This window comes from Bolinopsis microptera, chromosome 7, assembly GCF_026151205.1.
Source record: "Bolinopsis microptera isolate Bmic1 chromosome 7, MBARI_Bmic_1.0, whole genome shotgun sequence".
Taxonomy (NCBI): Eukaryota; Metazoa; Ctenophora; class Tentaculata; order Lobata; family Bolinopsidae; genus Bolinopsis; species Bolinopsis microptera.
Window position 1 is genome coordinate 19,430,392 of NC_087078.1, and position 25,165 is coordinate 19,455,556.

General features: G+C 39.6%; 2 protein-coding genes across 2 annotated transcripts; both read right to left on the bottom strand.

Moving 5' to 3' along the window:
- Window positions 1-4,450: 4,450 nt before the first annotated feature.
- On the bottom strand, window positions 4,451-18,865 carry LOC134819033 (ubiquitin-protein ligase E3B-like). The gene is made up of 15 exons (XM_063828795.1): window positions 18,124-18,865; window positions 17,853-18,002; window positions 15,495-15,681; window positions 15,053-15,203; window positions 11,559-11,783; window positions 9,226-9,712; window positions 8,899-9,036; window positions 8,486-8,577; window positions 8,161-8,326; window positions 7,584-7,763; window positions 7,218-7,409; window positions 6,933-7,106; window positions 6,578-6,676; window positions 6,104-6,331; window positions 4,451-5,332 (listed from the first exon to the last, which is right to left on the bottom strand). Exons 1-15 carry the CDS (start codon window positions 18,566-18,568, stop codon window positions 5,142-5,144), a joined length of 3,105 nt encoding a protein of 1,034 aa, XP_063684865.1. The 5' UTR covers window positions 18,569-18,865; the 3' UTR covers window positions 4,451-5,141.
- Window positions 18,866-18,993: 128 nt separating this feature from the next.
- LOC134819034 (succinate dehydrogenase [ubiquinone] flavoprotein subunit, mitochondrial-like) lies at window positions 18,994-24,910 on the bottom strand. Its single transcript, XM_063828796.1, is given in 13 exon segments — window positions 18,994-19,647; window positions 19,790-19,998; window positions 20,136-20,260; window positions 20,389-20,501; window positions 21,492-21,589; window positions 21,940-22,098; window positions 22,246-22,360; window positions 22,500-22,590; window positions 22,843-23,040; window positions 23,710-23,843; window positions 24,198-24,447; window positions 24,747-24,845; window positions 24,848-24,910. Coding segments are annotated over 13 exon segments (1,848 nt in total). The 5' UTR covers window positions 24,909-24,910; the 3' UTR covers window positions 18,994-19,451.
- Window positions 24,911-25,165: the final 255 nt, after the last annotated feature.

Here is a 25,165-nt window from a genome sequence, read left to right on the forward strand (position 1 = left end):
ATCTGCAGGGGTACCCAACACCTAATTGATAATTTAGCAAATACTTAAATGTAACGAAGCACTCCTTCACTGCCCATCAGTTGTGAGCATATACTACGGATATAGTTTGTTGTAAAAGTAAAGTAAAGTAAAGTAAAGTAAAATAAAGTAAAATTTATGACATCACATCATCACACATGTCAACAAAATATCATCGCACTATATGAAAAAATATTATAAATATTTCCCCACCAACATAAATTACTGACAGACTGTCAAAGTTTCCCTGGCTCTCTCCATGGCTCTCTCCTCGGTTCACAGTTGAATCACCCAAATAATCGGAAAACCGTTATTCAGGGTCTGCTTTCTCCAAGATCAGGGTATGTTTTCCATTCTTAATCTACTTAACAACTCAATAGTTTAAGTCACCATATGCATACCTGTTGTAAATTCTTGAGAAATGGAACAACTTTTTAAGTATTTAAAATTGTTGCTTAAATCACATTTTTCTGTTTTCTTGAAAATTTGTTATTTTCTTGAAGTGGCCCTGCCAAAAAATTCTTCTTAGGGTACCCCTTCAGTGCATCTACATTGTAGTGGACTGCAAATGTAGTACTATAATATACTATCACTGCCAAAGATGAGTTTCAAAAAATGCTGGTCCAAAAATAAACCAATGTCAAAATTTGGAGCAAGAATTTCGATCACTCACTAAAATTACTTGTACACAGCTCAATACTAATTAAATTTCTAAGTGTGGAAACACATCGGAATAGTTCAAAATCTGTGAAATCTGTGTCAATAAATAATTTTGTTTCAAAGTTCAAACATAGAACATGTTTCTGGGGCAAAATTTGTATTGATCCCGTTTCTTAGGAAGAGCCAAAATTGTAAAAATAGTTGTGATATTCTGTATTAGTAAATGGTAAAGCGAATAGTTTTCTTTTGAGCAGAGAATAAAGACTGTATGGAATTTGAAGATTAGGTACCCCAAACAGCGCAATAATACAAGTGAGATTGAATTAAGCTATTGTATCATTCATTGTCATCACTCCTGGAGTAATGGATATTATATGTTTATTTCAATAAATATGATAATCAATAAATTAGAATAGAATCTAGTCTTCTTTTCAGCTCACTCTTCTGAAACCTCTTCCTCTACATTCTCAGCTATTGTATAGCATTTTTTGCGCTTTATTCGGAATGGAACTTAAAAGTTTCGTCATAACGCCAGCATTTCTAGATATTTTGGTCTTAAGCTATTTAATGTGCTGGCTCCAACTGAGTAAGAGTTTAGAGTTGAGTCAATTATGACACTTAAAAATGTTCACTTTTCACTAGTCGCTGTCCTTTTATATAATAATAATAATTCTATAATAATAATTATTATATAATAATAATAATACTTTCAACACTACTATAAAACAAATAATTTGAGGAAACGATGTAACAGAGTCGATATATTTTAATGTTGCCATGGGGTGGCAAGTCCCCATACATCGTGGTCCGGTAGTTTCATTGCGTCCTAATATATAATAATACTGATATCTGCCTTATCGGACATAATTGTCACGGACGTCGGACAAATTTTTCACGGACATAATTATTCACGCTCATGACCGCCCAAAAATTTCCAAAAAATTGTGAAAACTTTTGGTGATTTACTTTTTTTGTGAACTCTAGAATTTGACTATATTTTTCCAATTGTCCTAGTATACTAATAAACTAATATAGTAATCGACTACATTGATTGACGGTGTCAACCCATCGAGATCGTTGCTCTACTCTGCGAAGCAGAGCAACGATCGACGAAGCAAGAATACTAGTTCAAGTTGCTAGAATGCTAGTTTGTGCGGCGCGTCGAAGCGGCGCAGTTCTCCAATCGACTACACACATATCTAGGCATATGTAGGGACACACACTTGACCATTGTTAATGATCTGACCCGGCGCGCGCTACTTCGTAGCTCTTGCCATCGGGCCAACATTTCGAGAAGAAAGCGGCGCGCGCTACTTCGAAGAAATTTAGACGAGTAACATCCGTCAAGACACACACACACTAAAATTATTGGAAACGATTACCGTTTCCACCGGTCATATCACGTGATCGAGACAGTTTTTCGCCAATTAAATATCTCGTCAGGCATCAGGGGAGCATTTTAATTCTATGTCATGGGGGTGATTCGGAATCAGCGTTCGAAAAAAACATCGATTGAAGTCGGATTCAACTGTCGGGGGCCCTTTTAGAACAATCTCGAAGACTGTACAGTGATTTAGCACGCTCGAAATTTGTCATACCTTTTTGGAATGATTACTGATTAGTCAGATCAGTATCGCCTATGTGCCATATTTGATGGTGCGCGGCTTTTGGAGCAAAAGTAAGTGTAAATGTTGCGTTCACATAGCCATGTGTATACGCGTACTTCGTGACGCAAGGGAGAGGGCTCTGGTTTGTAGCGCGATGCGTTACTGGCTAGATCGGTGAGATGCGCTACTGTGCCGTGCCGAGCTGCCATGAATTGACATCGTCAATTAAGGCTCTGTTTAGAGCAAAATGTTGCGTAATTTGACGAAATTCGTTGATTTTTGTCGTATTATTCTGTAATATCTTTGGTTCCTTGAATGAGATCAGATCATTCTGAAAATTTGTGAAAACCTTCCAATAGGGCTTTTTTAATTACAACTGTCCAAAACATTTGGTGGGTATCAAAGTTGATATAGTACTAAAAATGGAGCAAAATAAGCTGCTTTTAGAAAGGAAAAATATTGGATCAAGGGAAGATTACTCAATACGCATTTGTTCCAAGAATTTTGTGCTGGCCGAAATTAGCGCTAAAAAACATTTTAACGAACGGATGTTACTCGTTTAAATTTCTTCGAAGTAGCGCGCACCGCTTTCTTCTCGAAATGTTAGGCCCGATGGCAAGTGCTACGATCAAGTAACGCGCGCCGGGCCGCGCCAGACCATTAACAATGGTCAAATTAACGGGTGATACTCGTAAAATTATAAAATATCTGTTCCATATACAATATAGAGTCCAACTCGGCGCGCGACTGGTAGGTTGTAAACCTACAATGGTCAAAAAACATCATACAGTCGGCACGCGCGGCTCACTGTCGATGGCGCATTACCTACTGTAATTTCGCTGCACGCAATCCTCTTTTATAATTACAAATTATGGGGTGGGGTTTCACCTAACCATGTGCTTTCGCGCCACTGCAATCGCAAGGGCTCTTAACGGGTGATACTCGTAAAATATTTGTTCCAACTCGGCGCGCGTCCTGGTAGGTTATAAACCTACGAAAGGGCTCTGGATAGAGCAAGGGTGGGATAGTCTTAAAAAGCTCGAGCTTTTCTGTTTTCAGGGAATACTCCTTCGTGAAGGGAATATGAGATCAGGTTACTGGGCGGCGCTCACAGTAGGTAGTGCGCCATCGACAGTGAGCCGCGCGTGCCGACTGTAGGATGGTTTTTTAGCGCTAATTTCGGCCAGCACAATTTTTTCAAACAAATAGATATTAAGTATCCTTCCCGACCTACGATTGCAACAAAAATTGGTAAGCTTACTCATAGACTTACAAGGAAAGTGTCCGAAAAGTTTAAAGCATATCCAACCATCAGACATTATGTTACAGCTAAAAGCAGCGTATTTTGCCCCATTTTGATCACTATATCAACTCCAATATCCACCAAATTTTTCGGACAGTTGTGAAAGCCCTATTGGAAGGTCGTCGCCAATTTTCAGAATGATCTCATTCAAGGAACTGAAGATATATCCAAATAATACGACAAAAATCAACGAATTTGGTCAAATTTCGCGACTTTTACAGCTAATTTTACTCCAAAAGCCGCGCACCATCAAATATGGCACCTGGGCGAAACTCACTGATCTTTCTAAAAAGGTATGACAAATTTGGTATTGTGAAAATTCTCACTGTCTCTAGAAAACAATGGTAAAAAAATTTTTAAAATCCGAGCAAGTTTATTTTTATGATGCACCCCCTACTCACAGCTCAGCCTGTCATTCCGCCGAATCTCTATTCGGTGTTTATGTACATTATACTTATAGCCTGGGTTCCCCAGGCTATAAGATGTGCTTTTGCGGGAGATATAGCGCGCGCCATTATTGATTATTATTTGAAAAATCCAATTTAAGATTCTACTTAAAGTAAACTTTCGAACAGTCGTTCTCTACCCATGAATACAAATCTGGATAGTAATTCTATTCTTTGCACTTTGCGAATTTCGACTGTGTATAGTATTTAAGTAGGCTAATCCTGACCTTATTGCGAGTAATTTACACGGTTAATAAAGTAAAAATTGCATAGTTGGAAATCAACACACGGTTAGGATTTATAAGTTATTCACATTTCACAATATCTCTTAATCATGAAACCTAAAGTTATACTTATAGTGCATAGTGAGACTTGTATAGTCATCGGCGATAGGGCAATACATTGAAACAAAAACATCTTTTAGTAGATTTTGTAAAAAAACAATCGAGAAAAAGAATGAACAACTAATGGACTCACTGATAATTAGCTACATATATTATACTCAGTAGCTTTGCCACTCATTTATTTGAGAGTGAATCGTGTAGTGGGTCTAAATTGTAAATATCATTAAGTGATGGTTTGAATAGCCCTCTGGCGTTGTTAGGGTTTCGTGTGACCGTTGACAACCCAAACGTCCTTAATCGGTCGACCAAAAGTGGAGACCAAAAAAGATTGCATCTGATGAATGTATTACATTCATTCAACTTAAAGTTGAATGAATATTTCTCTTCCGCAGTAATCTAAACTCATTAATAATTTAAGGAAAATCGTTAATTTGTATTAACTGAATTGAGATCTGGAATCGAATTTCAGTATCTTCTAAGATAAAAGCTCATTTTCCGATATGTAGCTCAATTCAAGCAACCGTTGCTACAAGAAGTTTATCTCAAAATTAGGTACAACTTGTCTAATTCAATCAATACCATTCTAAATTCTAATAAATTTCTGAAACTAAATCATAATTTCAAAATTATCAAAGGTTCTAATTTCATCTAGAAACATGTCACTGTATCTGTGTGCTACAGGTAGAAAAAAAAACAAAAAAAAACAAGAAACATCACATTCAGGTGAGGTTAAACTATGTACAATATTGGACAGAATTCCAGGTCAACTCAACTCGAAGCCTGCCCCGCAGTTAATAGCATATCTGAGTTTCTCCCGAAGCGTGGCCTTACTGCGATACACGGGTAGCTTCAACAAGTTGAAACATGTCGAGGAGGTGGGGAGGCGGCAGTTACCCGAACTGGAACCTTGTTGTAGTCCCAGGAAACTCTTGAATGAGCTCCGTAACGCTTGTCCTGAAGGTTAAGACGTTATAACTAAAGGTGTTTGGTGTACCCTGTTTTCAGGGTAACTAACAGTTGTTGTCGCGGTAAATAACAGTGGTTGTCATGGTAACTAACAGTGGTTGTCATGGTAAATAACAGTGGTTGTCATGGTAACTAACAGTGGTTGTCATGGTAAATAACAGTGGTTGTCGTGGTAAATAACAGTGGTTGTCGTGGTAAATAACAGTGGTTGTCATGGTAACTGACAGTGGTTGTCGTGGTAAATAACAGTGGTTGTCATGGTAACTAACAGTGGTTGTCATGGTAAATAACAGCAGTTGTCGTGGTAACTAACAGTGGTTGTCATGGTAACTAACAGTGGTTGTCATGGTAAATAACAGCAGTTGTCGTGGTAACTAACAGTGGTTGTCATGGTAACTTACAGTGGTTGTCATGGTAACTAACAGTGGTTGTCATGGTAACTAACAGTGGTTGTCATGGTAACTAACAGTGGTTGTCATGGTAACTAACAGTGGTTGTCATGGTAACTAACAGCAGTTGTCATGGTAACTAACAGTGGTTGTCATGGTAACTAACAGTGGTTGTCATGGTAACTAACAGTGGTTGTCATGGTAACTAACAGTGGTTGTCATGGTAACTAACAGTGGTTGTCATGGTAAATAACAGTGGTTGTCATGGTAAATAACAGTGGTTGTCATGGTAACTAACAGTGGTTGTCATGGTAACTAACAGTTGTGGTTGTCATGGTAAATAACAGTTGTGGTTGCCATGGTTACTGACCTGGTGTCATATCTGTAGCTTCCTCGCTCTCGTCCACAGCTCTAATAGAAAAAGGAGGAGACATAGAAGAGAAACCCATGAGAGGAGGTCTACTGCAACTTGTCACAAACTTTAACAGTGCTGATTTCTCTTCTTCTGTGAACTCGTTCAGTGTTATATCCCAGAACCATAGGATCACTCGATGGTTTCCGTGGTAACCGCCCAAATACCGTACATTCTTTTTCAAATCTGAGGATAACAGTAATTATTGTTTTGGTAACAGTGGTATTATATTATATATCTCTCTCGTTAATTTGTACTTCACCATCAGAGTGGAATATAAACTTGACGATATTGATGTTCATGTAAATTGTACATAACAATATGAACTTCTGAAGTGAAAATAATTTTTTCACATTGTCAAATAATTTAAGTATCCCATAGTCTCAAATAATAAATTGGAGATGAAAAAATTCAACAGCAAGAAAGAAAAACCTGTTAAATCGATAGAAGAGCAGTCGCCAGAGATTAGTTTTTGTAACTCGGGTAGTGAAAACATTCTCAACCAATCGTCATTGACAATCCCTCTGAAGCCTGAACAATCAAATATTAGATAAGTTTTATCTAATCCCAAATCTAAAAAGAACAGCCTTCGTACAAATGTTAAGTTTATCAAGAATTTCAATTTATATTTTTAGCGACGAAATAGAAATGCAACCATACAGCAACAAAAAAGCTGACCTCAAAATGTTTGATTTTTAGTACAATTCGTTTGTGATCACGAGCTTTTTTATGACCAGCTTTTTGCGGCTGTACTAAAGTCTAACATCAAATCATATAAATAACTAACCAGCGCAGAAGGCTTTAGTCTGTTTGTGTATCTGTGTATACATCTTATAGTGCGCTATCTGGTGAATATAGCTGATTCTATTGGTGCTGGTAACGGGGGTGAAGCTCCCGCCGGGCATTAGTTCCTCTGTTACTATCTTCCCGAACTCTTGCTCGTCAACCGAGAACGTTAGACCTGATGGAGGGGTTTCTAGTTAAGTCTTGATTCTTTTAGACTTATATTCAATTGCAAATGTTAACTTCAGCCCTTATTTGTGATTCTATCGCGCTATAACAAAAAACTAACCAAGATCCTGAATGTCTCCCTGGTAACTCTTGATAAACATGAGATTCTTATGAAGTTCTGAGTCTAAACTAGGCAGCTCGTCCAGGTAGCTGAACAAAGCGTTCTTGTTGTGGAGCAGTTGTCGGATGAAAAATGGAGCAAAACTAAGGTCAACAACAATACCCTCGTACACTGCTTTAGCTATGATTCTTCCTGGAAAAGGAGGGTTCAGATAGTTAGCTTTGTGCCAGAGAAAATGGTTAAGACTTTGAGTTGGCGTATAATATCTGAATACTTGAGTTTATAACAACACCAAAACCTAAATATAGTCCTATTTTTATCTGGGGATATACATTATACATTATGTGTATACATTATACAACCCACCAACATAATGGAACAAGTCAAGGTGTTCGTAGTGAACTTTGCTGAGGGGTGAGGGGTAAAGCCACTTATTCTCCTCCGTCACACTGAAGAGACCAAATGAGGGGTTCAGGGCGTGACGTATCGTCTCCTCTAGAAACTCTTTCAGAACACCGTCCTGATCTATACCTACTTCGTCTAGTCCTGTAGATAAGTGTGTTACAAGAGTCGGATAGGGGTTATTATGGGGGGAGTCCTGATCTATAACTACTTCGTCTAGTCCTGTAGATAAGTGTGTTACAAGAGTCGGATAGGGGTTATTATGGGGGGAGTCCTGATCTATAACTACTTCGTCTAGTCCTGTAGATAAGTGTGTTAGAAGAGTCGGATAGGGGTTATTATGGGGGGAGGAGGGGGTGGGGTAGAAGGGTGGGGTAGGTGGGTGTGGGGAGGGGGCGGGGGGAGGGGGGGGGTGGGGACATTGACTTGTGCTTACCAACATTATCGGAAATCAGGCAACATAAATGTTGTACATCAGTTCATTAATCTATATCTCGAAACTATAGATGTTTAAACGAGAAAGGAAGGTGACTGTAAATACCTAGCTCATTAACGAACATAATCTTGACATGGTGCGTGAGAACGTCATCAGGTATTGACTTCATGTGTTGAAAACCGTCCTCAAACAGCCGTCTCCGGTGTATTTTAATTAGGATTGTTTTACATTCCATTCCTCGTCGGTCTTCAGAGCGTTTCAGTGCTTTTTCCTGCGGTTCATTGAGCTTTAACAGCGAAATAAATGTTATTTAAGCAAAATCTGAGTTAATACTTGTATTAAACTCAGTGCTAATACTTAAATTCCTAGATTGTCGCATATTATTTCAGTTTAACACAAATTTCGAAACAGAAAAGACTTGTAATGTCACCTGTTTGATAAGCCCCTGTAAGTACTCTAGTTTTTTCTTGTTCGGTAAAACCCAAGGTATAAAGTCTGTAATCTTGTGAGCGCGACCTTTTCCTGAAAATAAAATTCAGTAAACAAACTCAATAGTACAGTACTTGGAGATCTATTTATACAGCATCTATTTCTTACAGCAAGTATGCGAAAATAAATCAGTCTAGGTGTTTAGTTTAAGCAACACCAGGCGAAGCACTTAGTCAACTATTTTTTGTTGTTGATATAGAGCAGCTTGCCACTTAGGTCCATGATAATTATAAAACATAACGCCGGACTTCTAGGCAGTGTGCTTGGTTGTGGGACACACTCAACTAGGAAAGGTTGAGAAACCTGAAAACTCCCTGAAGAACTTGATTAACTATACTCATTAATGAGAATAACCTGCTTTGAGTTCAGCAATGATGGCAGCAGGAGATGCGTCCTTGGGGGTCCAGAATTTGGTGGCGGTGTAGCGCTTACGCTCATCTCGTTCGTGTAGGAGTATCAACAAACCATGGCAGGTGGATACGCGCTCTAAAACTGCGGGACAACAGTTGATCAGTGTGTTCGTACACAACATACTCACTTATGAATTATGATCATTGAACATGAGTGTGAATAATTATGAGGTCGCTTGATTCAACGATGATCGAAAGAAATTATAATCTGTAGATTTTCAAGATTCTATCAATCGAGACATATGTTACGATTTTACTCAAAAGAACATACCAGTAGCATTCTTGAGTTCATCATAGTGGTTCCAGATGATGTTAAACAACATACTGTTCACGAAATCCCCAATAGTACCGAGCTGCTTGAGAGAGAACGGTTGCTCCTGTTCGTAGATCTCGCTATCTGATAAGACCACAAAATATTGCCCGAAACAGGAACAAAACAGCAGCAACAGCGGCACAAAGGGGTCGGTGGTTTGTTCGGTGGCCATGTTCCTGGCTAGCGTCCTGCTAGACTGGGAGTGTTCCGTGTAGACCAGCTTCCAGAGGGAGGAGAGGAAGTCAGGGAAACAGCAGAGTGACATTAGGATGTCTGTTTTGTAGAGATGGAATGTTTTGATGACGACGTTGTAGAGGGAGCAGACCGCGCTAACGTGGAGGAGTAGCCGGGATTCGCACTTGCCGGAGAAGAGCTGCTTCCAGGAGACCGCCCTGGTGGTGCCGAGCAACTTACTGCTCGTAGAGAACTCTGCTTCTAGCAAATCCTGCAAGTTATTTAGATTAGAGCACCTTACTGCTCGTAGAGAACTCTGCTTCTAGCAAATCCTGCAAGTTATTTAGATTAGAGCAACTTACTGCTCGTAGAGAACTCTGCTTCTAGCAAATCCTGCAAGTTATTTAGATTAGAGCAACTTACTGCTCGTAGAGAACTCTGCTTCTAGCAAATCCTGCAAGTTATTTAGATTAGAGCAACTTACTGCTCGTAGAGAACTCTGCTTCTAGCAAATCCTGCAAGTTATTTAGATTAGAGCAACTTACTGCTCGTAGAGAACTCTGCTTCTAGCAAATCCTGCAAGTTATTTAGATTAGAGCAACTTACTGCTCGTAGAGAACTCTGCTTCTAGCAAATCCTGCAAGTTATTTAGATTAGAGCAACTTACTGCTCGTAGAGAACTCTGCTTCTAGCAAATCCTGCAAGTTATTTAGATTAGAGCAACTTACTGCTCGTAGAGAACTCTGCTTCTAGCAAATCCTGCAAGTTATTTAGATTAGAGCAACTTACTGCTCGTAGAGAACTCTGCTTCTAGCAAATCCTGCAAGTTATTTAGATTAGAGCAACTTACTGCTCGTAGAGAACTCTGCTTCTAGCAATTCCTGTCTAGTTATTTAGATTAGAGGCAACTTACTGCTCGTAGAGAACATTGCTTTCTAGCAAATCCTGCAAGTTATCTAGATTAGAGCAACTTACTGCTCGTAGAGAACGCTGCTTCTAGCAAAATCCCTGCAAGGTATTTAGATTAGAGCAACTTACTGCTCGTAGAGAACTCTGCTTCTAGCAAATCCCTGCAAGTTTTTTAGATAGAGCAACTTACTGCTCGTAGTAGAAACTCTGCTTCTAGCTAATCCAGCAAGTTATTTAGAATTTAGACAAGCTTACTTGCTCGTAGAGGAACTCTCTGCTTCTAGCAAATCCGGCAAGTTATGTAGATTAGAGCAACTTACTGCTCGGAAGAGATCTCTGGCTTCTAGCAAAACTCTGGGGACTGGTTCTAGCAAATCCTGCAAGTATTTAGATTAGGAGCACCTACTGCCTCGTAGAGAACTCTGCTTCTAGCAAATCCTGCAAGTTATTTAGATTAGAGCCAACTTTCCTGCTCGTAGAGAACTCTGCATCCTAGCAAATCCTGCAAGTTATTTAGATTAGAGCAACTTACTGCTCGTAGAGAACTCTGCTTCTAGCAAATCCTGCAAGTTATTTAGATTAGAGCAACTTACTGCTCGTAGAGAACTCTGCTTCTAGCAAATCCTGCAAGTTATTTAGATTAGAGCAACTTACTGCTCGTAGTAGAGAACTCTGCTTCTAGCAATCCTGCAAGTTATTTAGATTAGAGCAACTTACTGCTCGTAGAGAACTCTGCTTCTAGCAAATCCTGCAAGTTATTTAGATTAGAGCAACTTACTGCTCGTAGAGAACTCTGCTTCTAGCAAATCCTGCAAGTTATTTAGATTAGAGCAACTTACTGCTCGTAGAGAACTCTGCTTCTAGCAAATCCTGCAAGTTATTTAGATTAGAGCAACTTACTGCTCGTAGAGAACTCTGCTTCTAGCAAATCCTGCAAGTTATTTAGATTAGAGCAACTTACTGCTCGTAGAGAACTCTGCTTCTAGCAAATCCTGCAAGTTATTTAGATTAGAGCAACTTACTGCTCGTAGAGAACTCTGCTTCTAGCAAATCCTGCAAGTTATTTAGATTCTTTTACCTTCTTGATTATAGTGCAAAGTGCTAAATCCTATTAACAGATTTTTAACCATGATGATGCATACGCGGTTAGAGAAATATTAAAATGACAGTTTCCAATCTAGCACTCCTCATAAAGATGATATATATACCTGGAAAAAGAACTTCTTGAAGAGCTGTGAGTGAAGCAGTCTGATTTGAATGGTAAGGAGCTGGAGTGAGTTGGTTAGTTGAGGTGACACGGCTGTGTCACACATTCCTAACAAAGGGTGCCAGTGCGCAGCTTTAGGGGACACCATCTTTCCAGCGTCCCGTAACAGCGTGAACAAAGTCCTTATTATTGTGGGATACTTTATCACCATTCCTCCTTTGAGTGCCTATTGGGAGTAGTATATAACTGTTGGGTTGTACCTTTCAAATTCACGCATTCCATTACGTTGTCAGAGCGCCTGATTAAATTTGAAATAGTATCTTATATTCGATAGAATGTCATTGGTGCCAATCATACTTATGATTAGCACCAATGACCAATCTTTTAAGAGAAAAAGACCTCAGTAAACTGTATCCTATACAAAAACACTGAAACACAATTATTAGCAGAAATAAACTTGACACATTATTCCTATATGGATTTCAGGTGGGTCAAATAATGGTGGATTTGATTTTCAGTCCTATCACTTTAAATTCAACAGAATATTTTGAAAAAATTAATAAAAATAATAAATGATAAACAATATTTCTCTCTATTTATGGGATAAATTTAAACTTCACAATTACAAAGATCGTGATACATACAAATTAGTTTTAGTTCACATAATTTTAATATCTGAAAACTACCGTGAGCACTTATACTCCAGTAGCAGGGAGGGGTTGAGTGAGCACTAAGATCTACATATACACGTGGTTCAATAAATTAGCTCTCAGTTCAACTAGTGCTCTCACTAACAGTACGAGAGAAACGTTGTGTCTCAGTACGTGCTCTCACCAACAGGGGGGGGGGGGGTCATGAGTATTTTTGAGTATTTTTGAATCTGAGAATTTGACCATTTTCGCCGGGAATACTCAAAAATGCCTCAAAAATTATTTTTGAATCTGAGAAATTCAGCATGGATTTCTCATTTTCTCAAAATCGTCCACTCAAAAATCATTTTTGAATCTGAGAAATCAGTAAAAATTGTCCATTCAAAAATAGTGATATACCAAATCATTCTTCATATCAGTGCAATGTGGTCCAAAATACTCAAAATCAATTTTTGAGAATGAGTTTTCGCCTCTCCTGGAAAATGTTCTCAAAAATAATTTTTTCCATTCACACCCTTTTGTAAAAAGACAATAGTGAAAGGTTACGAATGGTCGTTTTTGCAGAAAAAGAGGGATTTTGGAGAACGAGGTACCTAGGTGGGTTTAAATATGTCGTCAGTCCTTACTTCCTTGCTTACTTCCGTCCGTTACCATGACAACAAAATGCGCGCAGTGCGCAAGGGTTGCTTGCGGAGATGTGATGTATAGCCTGCAGTCAGTGTATGCGCAGCCGAATCATCTCCCGGCGCGGCCCGGGAGATGATTCGGCTGCATTACAATTTCTGCGTATAAACTTGTCTCCACAAGAAGGATATTGGTCAACATCACCCTTACCTGATAAAGGAGATGCACTGAGTTGAGGATATTGGTAAACATGACCCTTACCTGATAAAGGAGATGCACTGAGTTGAGGATATTGGTAAACATGACCCTTACCTGATAAAGGAGATGCACTGAGTTGAGGAGGATATTGGTAAACATGACCCTTACCTGATAAAGGAGATGCACTGAGTTGAGGATATTGGTAAACATGACCCTTACCTGATAAAGGAGATGCACTGAGTTGAGGATATTGGTAAACATGACCCTTACCTGATAAAGGAGATGCACTGAGTTGAGGATATTGGTAAACATGACCCTTACCTGATAAAGGAGATGCACGGAGTTGAGGAGGATATTGGTAAACATGACCCTTACCTGATAAAGGAGATGCACTGAGTTGAGGAGGATATTGGTAAACATGACCCTTACCTGATAAAGGAGATGCACTGAGTTGAGGAGGATATTGGTAAACATGACCCTTACCTGATAAAGGAGATGCACTGAGTTGAGGATATTGGTAAACATGACCCTTACCTGATAAAGGAGATGCACTGAGTTGAGGAGGATATTGGTAAACATGACCCTTACCTGATAAAGGAGATGCACTGAGTTGAGGAGGATATTGGTAAACATGACCCTTACCTGATAAAGGAGATGCACTGAGTTGAGGAGGATATTGGTAAACATGACCTTTACCTGATAAAGGAGATGCACTGAGTTGAGGAGGATATTGGTAAACATGACCCTTACCTGATAAAGGAGATGCACTGAGTTGAAGATATTGGTAAACATGACCCTTACCTGATAAAGGAGATGCACTGAGTTGAGGATATTGGTAAACATGACCCTTACCTGATAAAGGAGATGCACTGAGTTGAGGAGGAGAATTGGTAAACATGACCCTTACCTGATAAAGGAGATGCACGGAGTTGAGGAGGATATTGGTAAACATGACCCTTACCTGATAAAGGAGATGCACTGAGTTGAGGAGGATATTGGTAAACATGACCCTTACCTGATAAAGGAGATGCACTGAGTTGAGGAGGATATTGGTAAACATGACCCTTACCTGATAAAGGAGATGCACTGAGTTGAGGATATTGGTAAACATGACCCTTACCTGATAAAGGAGATGCACTGAGTTGAGGAGGATATTGGTAAACATGACCCTTACCTGATAAAGGAGATGCACTGAGTTGAGGATATTGGTAAACATGACCCTTACCTGATAAAGGAGATGCACTGAGTTGAGGAGGATATTGGTAAACATGACCCTTACCTGATAAAGGAGATGCACTGAGTTGAGGAGGATATTGGTAAACATGACCCTTACCTGATAAAGGAGATGCACTGAGTTGAGGATATTGGTAAACATGACCCTTACCTGATAAAGGAGATGCACTGAGTTGAGGAGGATATTGGTAAACATGACCCTTACCTGATAAAGGAGATGCACTGAGTTGAGGATATTGGTAAACATGACCTTTACCTGATAAAGGAGATGCACTGAGTTGAGGAGGATATTGGTAAACATGACCTTTACCTGATAAAGGAGATGCACTGAGTTGAGGACGATATTGGTAAACATGACCCTTACCTGATAAAGGAGATGCACTGAGTTGAGGAGGATATTGGTAAACATGACCCTTACCTGATAAAGGAGATGCACTGAGTTGAGGAGGATATTGGTAAACATGACCCTTACCTGATAAAGGAGATGCACTGAGTTGAGGACGATATTGGTAAACATGACCCTTACCTGATAAAGGAGATGCACTGAGTTGAGGATATTGGTAAACATGACCCTTACCTGATAAAGGAGATGCACTGAGTTGAGGAGGATATTGGTAAACATGACCCTTACCTGATAAAGGAGATGCACTGAGTTGAGGAGGATATTGGTAAACATGACCCTTACCTGATAAAGGAGATGCACTGAGTTGAGGACGATATTGGTAAACATGACCCTTACCTGATAAAGGAGATGCACTGAGTTGAGGATATTGGTAAACATGACCCTTACCTGATAAAGGAGATGCACTGAGTTGAGGAGGAGAAATAGAATCTGCTCTTTAGAGCAGGTGTCTATGATCTTATCAGTGTTGGCTGTTAAACTCATCAGTGCAGTGAGAGTGTACTCGGTTAGTTGGGTCATGTGACCTGGCTTTAACCGGCTGAAATATTGTTCATTTGTTCATGTTATGTTGTTAGAGGGGTTAAATCTATACTCTGTTAAGGTCCAATAGTTCGAAGGGGGAGGGAAACAACTAAATACCCTAAAATAATCAAGGTTCTGTTGTAAATTGTATGCTAAATTAGGGGATAAGTTATTAAGTTAATTAATAAAGTTATTTTGTTATTATTTATTAAGTTATTTAGTTAACTTAATAAGTTATTTAGATAATGTCATCTGTCAGTTATTTGACAGAGATCCAGCAGGAAACAAATAACTGTCGCTCACAAACCTTATCAAAGACGGGGTGGAGAAAACACTGAGCCACATTGCCAGCCAAATGGACTCGTCGAAGTTAGACTTCTGGAAAACAAGCATGACGAGGTCTGACAACAGGCACATCAGGGAGGTGGGGAGCACAGGCTCTGAGCGGGACACGTTCTTCAGTAGGAGGTGTTGTAGCGCGTTCAGGATACCACCTAGCAAGCAGTATATCACACTTTAATACTAACAATTATTTACTACATTGTATTTGTACGTGTATTGGGGTAGTTCAATTTTGCCCGTATCCATATAATTTTCTCAATCTAATTTGTAGAATGGATAGCACGGTCCTGTGTCTTCCTCATATCTTATACTTTACTGTCCCGGTCGATTAGAGAATGATAAGTCATTTCTGTGGAGGGGGGGGGGGGGGGTTAGGGTTAGGGTTTAATATACTTTAATATATCCCTATATTTTTGGAGGCCTAAATCAAAAATTGTTGCCCACAATAAGCTTGAAATGCAATTTTTAATCGATTCCGAAAATTTCATGCAAAAATATTGAAAACTGATAGAGTTATTTTGACTAGTATCCCGAACCGAGATATTATATGTGCAATTTTGACATCGAGGTCATTTTACTTAACTTATCCACTATTCAACAGAATATATCTTTTACATAAAGTTAGTCTCATTCAAAAATATTGAAACTTGATCGAATTTTGGGCAAAAGCTTTCAAATTTGGTGCGTATGCCCAAATATGGGCATATGGGTTGAAGCTCATAACTCAGCTATTTTTTTTACCAAACTGGATGTAAATTTGTACTAGTCCAAAAACAGGGTTATATTGCATATCTAAACGAAGAATATAGCTCGACTAATTTTGGGTATATTAAAGTATATTAAAGTATAGGTTTTTCCCGATTTAGGGCCGGGGATATACTTTAATATACTTTAATACACTTCAATATGGTCAGCCCCCCCGCCCCCATTTCTATTTGAGATAATGGCTGATTTAATCGCCCATCACAAGATTATGAGTACAAATTACATAACATCTGTAACATCTGTAATAATATAATGTAAGCTAAGTACTTCAGCATCAAATTTAGGTGTACCAACAAAAAAACATTTCATTCGAATCATTTTCAATTTTGTTAACAATATTTCTATTATTTATATATTATATTATATTATTTATATATTTACATATAATATAATTATATTATATATTATATATAAATTACATATATATTGTTAGTCAGCCACAACTGTCAGTAAAACAACGCATTGACTTCAAATGTCTGTATAATATACCTTTACAGTCATCCTCAAATTATTTGTTATAATATAGTGCTTTCAGCAATACTCATAGTAGTGTTGAAAGTATTAAAAAATATATATATTATATATTAATCTTAGTTAAACTTAAATCAGCACTTTTTATTGTCTCCTATGACATTAATCCGGACTAAATAAATATTGCACATTTCTCCTTTAGTAATAGCCCGAAGAAGAAGATGCCAGACACTGAGACAGCAGGAGTAGAGCAGGGTGTCACCAGACTCCCCCGCCCCTGGTACTGTCCGAAACACCACCCTCTCCTCTACCTCCTCCTCCTCCTTGACTTCTTCCAACTACTCGTGTGGGCGGGATGTATTTGTTCTGCTTACTGGTCCCAGGGACCCTTCCCTTCCTTCCAGACAAACCCAGCTGAGTATTGGGAATCCTCTGTCTTCTTCGGGCCTTGGTTCACATGCAGGACTCGGTATTATTACGATGTGTACGCGGTTTGGAGAGAACCAGTGATCCCCTTCCCAGACAGGGTCACTACAGTAGGCAGCTGTTGGAGCTCACTGAGATACCGGGAAGCAGGAGGCCTGAACAAGGTGATGATAGAGAGTATGGCAGTGAGTGGGGGAGGGGTGCTGATCAGTGCGAGCGTGTGCTGCGTGCTGTGGGTGTTGTGGGTAGGGTGCAATGTAGCACCGGGGATGATCAGACGGGTGCTGTTGCCGGTTGTAAAGACAGTTCAGGTAGTGTGTGGTGGTGTGGTCATGTTGTGTATGGTAATGTTGACTCCTAAAGCTACTAGGTTGTGGGGCTATTACATTGCTGCGGGGTTGTGGGGTGTTGCGTTATTGACGGTAATGGGTCAGTTTGTCTTGGCTGGTTGTGCTAAAAGACTTAAACTTGTCAGAGTTTATAAGTAATGTTTAAGTAATGTTTCTAGGTGCACTTTGGGATTTTGGTGTCATCCGAGGAAAAATTACTGAAGTGCTCTTTTTCACAACAAGTTGCAACATCAGACAAAGATAAAAGGATAACGAAGTTCGTTGTCTACAAAATCAATATAAAAACCACTTACGACCTATTATCTGCTAACCTGATATAAGATTAGAATAGAAATTAGTAGAGAACTTCTCGAGGAGCTGTCCGTACAGTTGATTTGATTTTACTGCTGAGTACAACTTCCAAGAAAAAGGATCACACATGGCAATGTAAAATCTGAGGTACACTGAGAGTCGTTCACGACCTGAGATGTGCATTATATTAGAATTTCATTTTGACGGTTGAAATCATTAATCCTCAAGCCTTGCAATACATTTATTTCATACGATTAAATTAATTGTTAAGGAATAAGCTCATAACTTCACCTGATGTAGAAGTGATATCCACATGGTTATCGAGGTCTATAAGAGTTCCCTCCAACAACCGCCCAACTTGGGACAACCACGCTTTGCAGCTCTTAGAAACGGCTAAAGACACATACCACCGCTCTTTCCTTCCCGACTCCAGACTGTCTAACGCTCTTCGGCACATGTCACACAGCACGTGACCATCTTCATGGCTACGTGACGTGTACTGGACTTTCTGGAACGCTGCCAACATTTCAGCTGCGGTGCAAGTGGCACTGAGGTTTTTCAGCTCGGCTAGGTAACGGTTTCTGAGGTCACGATTTGAGAGGAAGCGTCGGAAGTGTTTCTGGATTATGATGACGGAGATTGTTTGCTGTTTTTCCTGTTCTCGCCGCTCTCGATCTGCTCGCGATTTGTTTAAAAGTGCTGATTTTGTGTCTGCGCTGACTTTCGTTGTGAACATGATCAAAACTCTGAATTCGACCCCAGAAAAGATTTGATAATATGTGCCTCAAATAATTTTGTTGTGATGCGAGTTTCTCAAGTGCTCCAGCTACTGTCAAGAGCTCCAACAAAGGCCTTGTAGTGAACTGGAGACGTTCACCGAAAATCTACATCGTATTCTTAACAGCAGTCTTTTCTGTCAAATGAGATGTCTAAAGTTTTGATATTTTTACGAGGACGGATTCTTTGTTATCACTGCTTTTGTTCTATTTTCGTTGAGATTAAAACTCAGAGTTCCCAAACATTTTACCTAGATAAGATTAAAGTTAGCTTTTGGAAATTTCATAGGAATGAAATGATAAACTTTTACATTATTCGACATTCATCTTCATTCTTCATTCTCAATTCGATATTATACCAAATTTATATGCAAAGGATAGCGAATTTTTATTTTAGAGGTCAATTGAATTCGAAAATAAATACATCAACACTATACAAAACGTTAAGAGGGTTCACAAAATTGCGGGTCACGCAGCCACTGAGGCTCTCCTCACTGAATTTTGATAATCCCAAAAATGTTAACAACTTTTCTACTGTCCTTTAAGTTTGTGTAATTGACCAGGAATTCATGCATCATCCAAATTGGACATTTTACGCGATCCGAATCCAAATAACGGATCGTTCATGGAGGGTCACTCCAAAGTCGAAATGCGTTGCTTTATCTAGTCTGCAAAAGTCTAAAAATGGATCAATATAATATTATAATAATAATATTATGTTCGATGAAATATACAAATAACTTAGGGTGTAAACTGTAACTCTAGTGCCGCAACACTCAACAGTGCAGTGGTAACTATGGTAACAACAGTCTGTAACTACTGAGTAACAATCTCCTCTCCCTTCTAGTAAGCACGAATAACAGGCGGCACCGTCTTGCACTCCTCTTCGTCGAGTGTTACGTCGATTACGGGTCGATATTCAAGAGTGCACTCTCCAGTTTTGGCATTTTGGAAGGAGAGGGTGTGTTTCCTCCAGTGTTCAGACATAGGCTTCTCTACCTGGCCTTCCAGGGGAATCTTGTAATCGAATTCATCAACCCTAGTAGATAAAACATTTCAATGAGCGACATTCAATTATATTTAGTATGAGATTAAATTAAATCAATATAATTATCATAGATTTTGATAGAACCTCATTATTAATACATATCTTCCCGAAATATCAAATACTCCAGTGTTACCTGTCTGGGTAGTCCTCTCGCGCGTGAGCACCTCGACTTTCCTTGCGGGCACAGGCACTCTCGATGGTCTGCACAGCGTTGAGTGCAATGTTCTGTAGTTCCATGGTCTCAATCAGATCTGTGTTCCAGATCATTCCTTTGTCTGAAAGTTTGAGGTGCTCCATCTTCTTGTAGACATCGTGCACCTTCTCTACCCCCTCTTCTAATACCTGTATTTCAATAGTGAATCATCTGAAACAATGACTTCGACATAGATAACGTAGATCTGAAATTAAATACATCAAATTATAAAAGACAAATTTAAATAAACACATTTGTATTGCTCAAAATTAAGTTTAAGATTTACCTCTCCTGTTCGGAACACTGCAGCATAGTTCTGCATGGTCTTCTGGAACTCAAGTCGGACTTTAGCAGAAGGTTCGGTTCCTTCCATGTGTCTGAGCTCGTCAATATTGGCAATGGAGGCCTCGCCTGGGGAACAAAATTCAAAATAATTGACAAAAATCAGGTTTCATACCATCTCCTCGCTGACCCCACTTCTTAAACAAATCAGAAATAATCTACGTGTTTGTTAAAACTAAAGAAGATAGCTCACTGACCAGCACTGTCCTTGAGTTCAGCTTGAGCAGCTCCCGGCGTGTAATCTTCCTTTATTGTGTGAGCACAAGCACGTCCAAATGCTACCAGATCCAACAAAGAGTTTGCTCCTAACCTGAGCAATTGTTTTAAAAGGAGTGCATGACGTTATTACTATCATTTTACAATTTTTCCCTGATTCATGACTCAAAATGCCGAAGGCACAAAAGAGTCAAGGACAAGGGTAGGCGATCGAGTTTTTTTGTTGATATGGAAGCTTTGCGACCGTGCGTGCATGCGAGCGTACGTGCCCGCGCGCCAATATGTCGCCCACGTTCTTAACTAGCCTGCGCAAAGTTATTTTGCGAGATATTCTGAATTAAATAATTGTTGTCGCGCGGCACTGAACTGACCAAATAAACGTTCAATTTCACCATGATATGTACGTATCCCACTAGGAATTTATTGATAGCATATTGTTATTATTGTTAGTATTACTATTTTGCACAGATCCGTGTCAGGTTGCATAAACAATAAAGTCAAACAATAAACATACGGTTACACGATTTTCAAATTCAACATGGAATTAACTAGGTGGTGCTCGGCCTGTCACTCCGCTATATCTGCATGCTTATAAACAGCAAAGACTGGGGACACAGGTTATATTGACTAGCAGGAACCCGTCTAATCCTAAAATGGTGTCAAGACTCAAGAGACTAAAACAATTATTACTTATTTAATTCGCATTTTTGACACCACTTGGGGTACCAAATTTTGGGCTCTAAAACTCCTATTTCTTGGCCAATTTTTTATTTTTTCATGCTGATTTGGAGGCCATTAAAGCATTTGACCCAGTCAAAAAAGTTTCAGTTGTATTTCTTTTACGGTTTTTGCAGAAATTCGCGTTAAAGTTGATGCCGTGGTGTCAGTAAAATGGCACAGATAAATATATATATATCGTCTCGCTTTATATATAGTAAGATTATAATAAAATAAGCCGTCACGGATCGGGAAATTGAGCGGCCATCCACAAAAGAAAATCGGCCGCATTTCTTGTTCTAAAATCATATCAGTTCAAAAAATGAAAATATTGTCGAAAAAATGAAAGTCGAACATAAAGTCTTACCTGTTGGCACCGTGTACGGAAGCGCACGCAACTTCACCGGCGGCCAGTAATCCGGGGATGACCTTATCACAGCCGCTCTCTTCATCGTACGTGATCACCTGCAATATCTTAGTTTAACAGATATTCGTGAACATATATTATGCATCACATGTATAACAGTGGACTGTAGTATTCCTTCAGGCGGCTATCGGCGGCCGAAAATAACTTCCAATTGTTACGTGAACACGCGTACAGTACAGCTATAACTATAACGCGCAAGAGTGTCACGTGACCAACAAAAGGCTAACAACTAAAACTGAAATTAGAAAATTTTAATTCGGCGATCGCGCGCGCGCACATAATTTTATTTGACGCAATTGGCAAGGAGCCGGTTTTATACGTGACTTCACAATGTACACTACCAAGTACACACGTACATTAACGTTAAATGTACACAAACAAGGCTTACCTCTCCTCTCCAGTTAGTGGGTGTACCGCCCATATTGTAGTGCACGGTCGGCAGGACAGGTATGGGTTCCTTGTTCACATCCACTCCAGCGAAGATCATGGCCGTTTCAGAGATACCGGGCAGTCGTAGTGCTAGCTGTTCTTGTGGCAGATGGTTCAGCTGGGAGTTTTAATGTTAGTTGTGGAAATATTAAATGATTATTATCACACAAGTGTTATGATAAAAATATTTATCATAAGATCTTAACTTTCAAAAGTTATCCCTAAGCAGGTTTTGTTTTCAGGGCCTCAGGAGCTGGTTAAGTACCTGGAGATGACAGTGATCACCATCAGGTCCACAACCTCGTCCCTCTCTTATCTCAATTGTCATTGCTCTGGATACAACATCACGTGATGCAAGATCCTTGGCATTGGGAGCGTATCTGAACACATCGACATTAATAGTAAGATGGTGGAAACATCAAGTAATTGTAAAAAGCCGACCACAATTTCTAAACGTTTTAATCAGAATTACGATTCTTCAGAAGCCCCCCCCCCCCCCCCGGCCCCCTTCAGAATTACCTCTCCATGAACCTCTCTCCGTTCTTGTTAGTAAGGAAACCTCCCTCTCCTCTACATCCCTCTGTAATCAAACATCCTGCTCCGTACACACCTGACAGATTATCATTCTCTCAGTTTACCGATCAAAAGAAAAAATTCCAGAACTGACACATTTTACGGTTAATTCATAATTTACAGTTATTATATCCACATTCTGCAATTCAAATGCAGTGCAAAAACTTTAGCACGAATTTGAGTGAACTGTTATAAATAGTTCTGCTTCAAACTGAAGTGTAACCCTACACGGCCAGATCCAGCAGAGCAATAAGTAACTGCAATATAAAGCTGTAGATATATGATATACCTGTGGGATGGAACTGAACAAACTCCATATCTTGATTAGGGAGTCCTGCGCGCGTAACCATCGCAGTACCGTCACCAGTACAGGTGTGCGCGCTGGTGCAGGAGAAGTATGCGCGACCGTAACCACCGGACGCCAGGATCGTGTTCTGTGATCTGAATCGGTGAATGCTGCCGTCTTCCATGCACATAGCTGTAACTCCTGTGGCAATAGTGGGATCATGAAGCAGTGTTCTTTAGCAGGTGCAATACTGCATAACATGCACTTGCTAAATGATAACTCAGGAAGTCAACATCTCATCGTGATATGATTATATAACTGTGTTTTAATTGTCACGTGTCTAATTATTTTAAACCTGGTTCAACCAGCTGGGTCATATCATCACACAACTAAATGTATAAGATAATAAATGAGCAAATAAACGGTTACAATGGCACAAGAAACATTGCAATTAAATAGTTTCACGATTCTGATAACACTGCTTATTTCCCAGCAGATATGATATATACTGGCCACTGGGTAGTTCCCCCCCCCCCCCCCCCTATTGGGTAGTTCCCCCCTCTATTGGGTGGTGCAACCCCCCCCCCCCCTATTGGGTAGTTCCCCCCCCCCCCCCCTATTGGGTAGTTCCTTCCCCCCTATTGGGTAGTTCCTTCCCCCTATTGGGATTTGGGTAGTACCCCCCTCTATTGGGTAGTGCAACCCCCCCCCCCTATTGGGTAGTCCCCCCCCCCCCCCCCCCCTATTGAGTAGTTCCTTCCCCCCTATTGGGTAGTCCCCCCCTCTATTGGGTGGTGCAACCCCCACCCCTATTGGGTAGTCCCCCCCGCCCCGCCCCTTCTCTCCTATACAAATAATAATTCCACGCACCTACACACTCTCCGTCCTCCATAATAAGATCCAGAGCGAAGTACTCGATAAAGTAGCTGCAGTTGTAGGCGAGGGACCGTCCGTAAAGTGTGTGAAGTAGGGAGTGTCCCGTTCTGTCAGCCACACAACAACATCTACACGTGATATAGGAGTCACGTGATATAGGAGTCACGTGATATAGGAGTCACGTGATATAGGAGTCACGTGATATAGGAGTCACGTGATATTGGAGTCACGTGATATAGGTGTCACGTGATATAGGAGTCACGTGATATGGTATTTATTGATTAACTATTGATTAAATGTTGTTGATATGTTAGTTGATTGATAAAATAATACATTCTTAGATAAAATAACTTTAATTAAACGGTATATATCATTATAAAAACAAATATTAAAATATGATAAGTTAATTAAATAACAAGTGACACACAGTACAATGTACAATGTAATGTGTACAATGTACAGACACAGTACAATGTACATACCTGTGAGCCTGTCCACCCTTGCCGTAGTTATAACTCTGTCCACCGAACGCGCGCTGATAAATCAAACCCTCGTCTGTCCTACTAAAGGGCATTCCGTAGTTCTCCAACTCAATAACAGCTTTGGGTGCCTCACGGCACATGTAGTGGATAGCATCCTGGTCACCCAGCCAGTCACTTCCCTTGACAGTGTCGTAATGGTGCCACTTCCAGTCATCTGGTTCCATGTTTCCCAGTGCTGCGTTGATGCCTCCTGTAATTATCAGAGATATTAAGTAATTTGTAAGTTAATCTTTAAGTTAATTTATAAGTTACTCTATTAACTAATTTATAAGTTACTCTTTCAACTGAGCAAATGATGCAAATTTTGTTTAGTTAAACATTTCTGATTTATTTTGAAATATGCACAAACGAAATTTAGGTATAATTGCGTTTTTAAAACCGTTTAGATATACATATAATAGGATATATGTATATACTATACATAATACATTATAATATATACATATACATTAGTTTAAAGATATACATATAGGAAGGAAGTTTGCAAACCTTGAGCGGCAACGGTGTGAGATCTAGTGGGGAAGAGTTTGCTGATAACAGCAGTCTTGAAGCCCGCCTCAGCACACCCAAACGCAGCTCGGAGACCAGCCCTCCAGCTCCTACAACTACTGTGTCATACGTGTGATCAACTACCGTGTAGTTGCCGTGCATCTGGTCTGAAATTGTATGGTGCGTTTAAATATATACCGTGTAGTTGCCATGCATATCATCTGATGGTGCGTTTAAATATATATCTGGATATTTTATAATGTCGCAATTTCTTTCGAATTTAGTTTAATACAGAAAATACATAAAGATTTTCAAGAAAACCCGCGATAGAAATGTCTCCAATTCAACTTTCATATGCCGTATATCTACTACCTACATACGTAAGAAAATTCTTGTTGAAAAGTCTCCAAACAAAAGAA

Coding starts and splice junctions, on each gene's coding strand:
- LOC134819033 (XM_063828795.1), bottom strand. CDS start 18,568: ATGTTCACAACGAAAGTCAGCGCAGACACAAAATCAGCACTTTTAAAC. Junction 8,327..8,485: donor TACAGGGGCTTATCAAACAG/GTGACATTACAA, acceptor AATGAACCGCAG/GAAAAAGCACTGAAACGCTC. Junction 5,333..6,103: donor AGCTACAGATATGACACCAG/GTCAGTAACCAT, acceptor CTTAACCTTCAG/GACAAGCGTTACGGAGCTCA.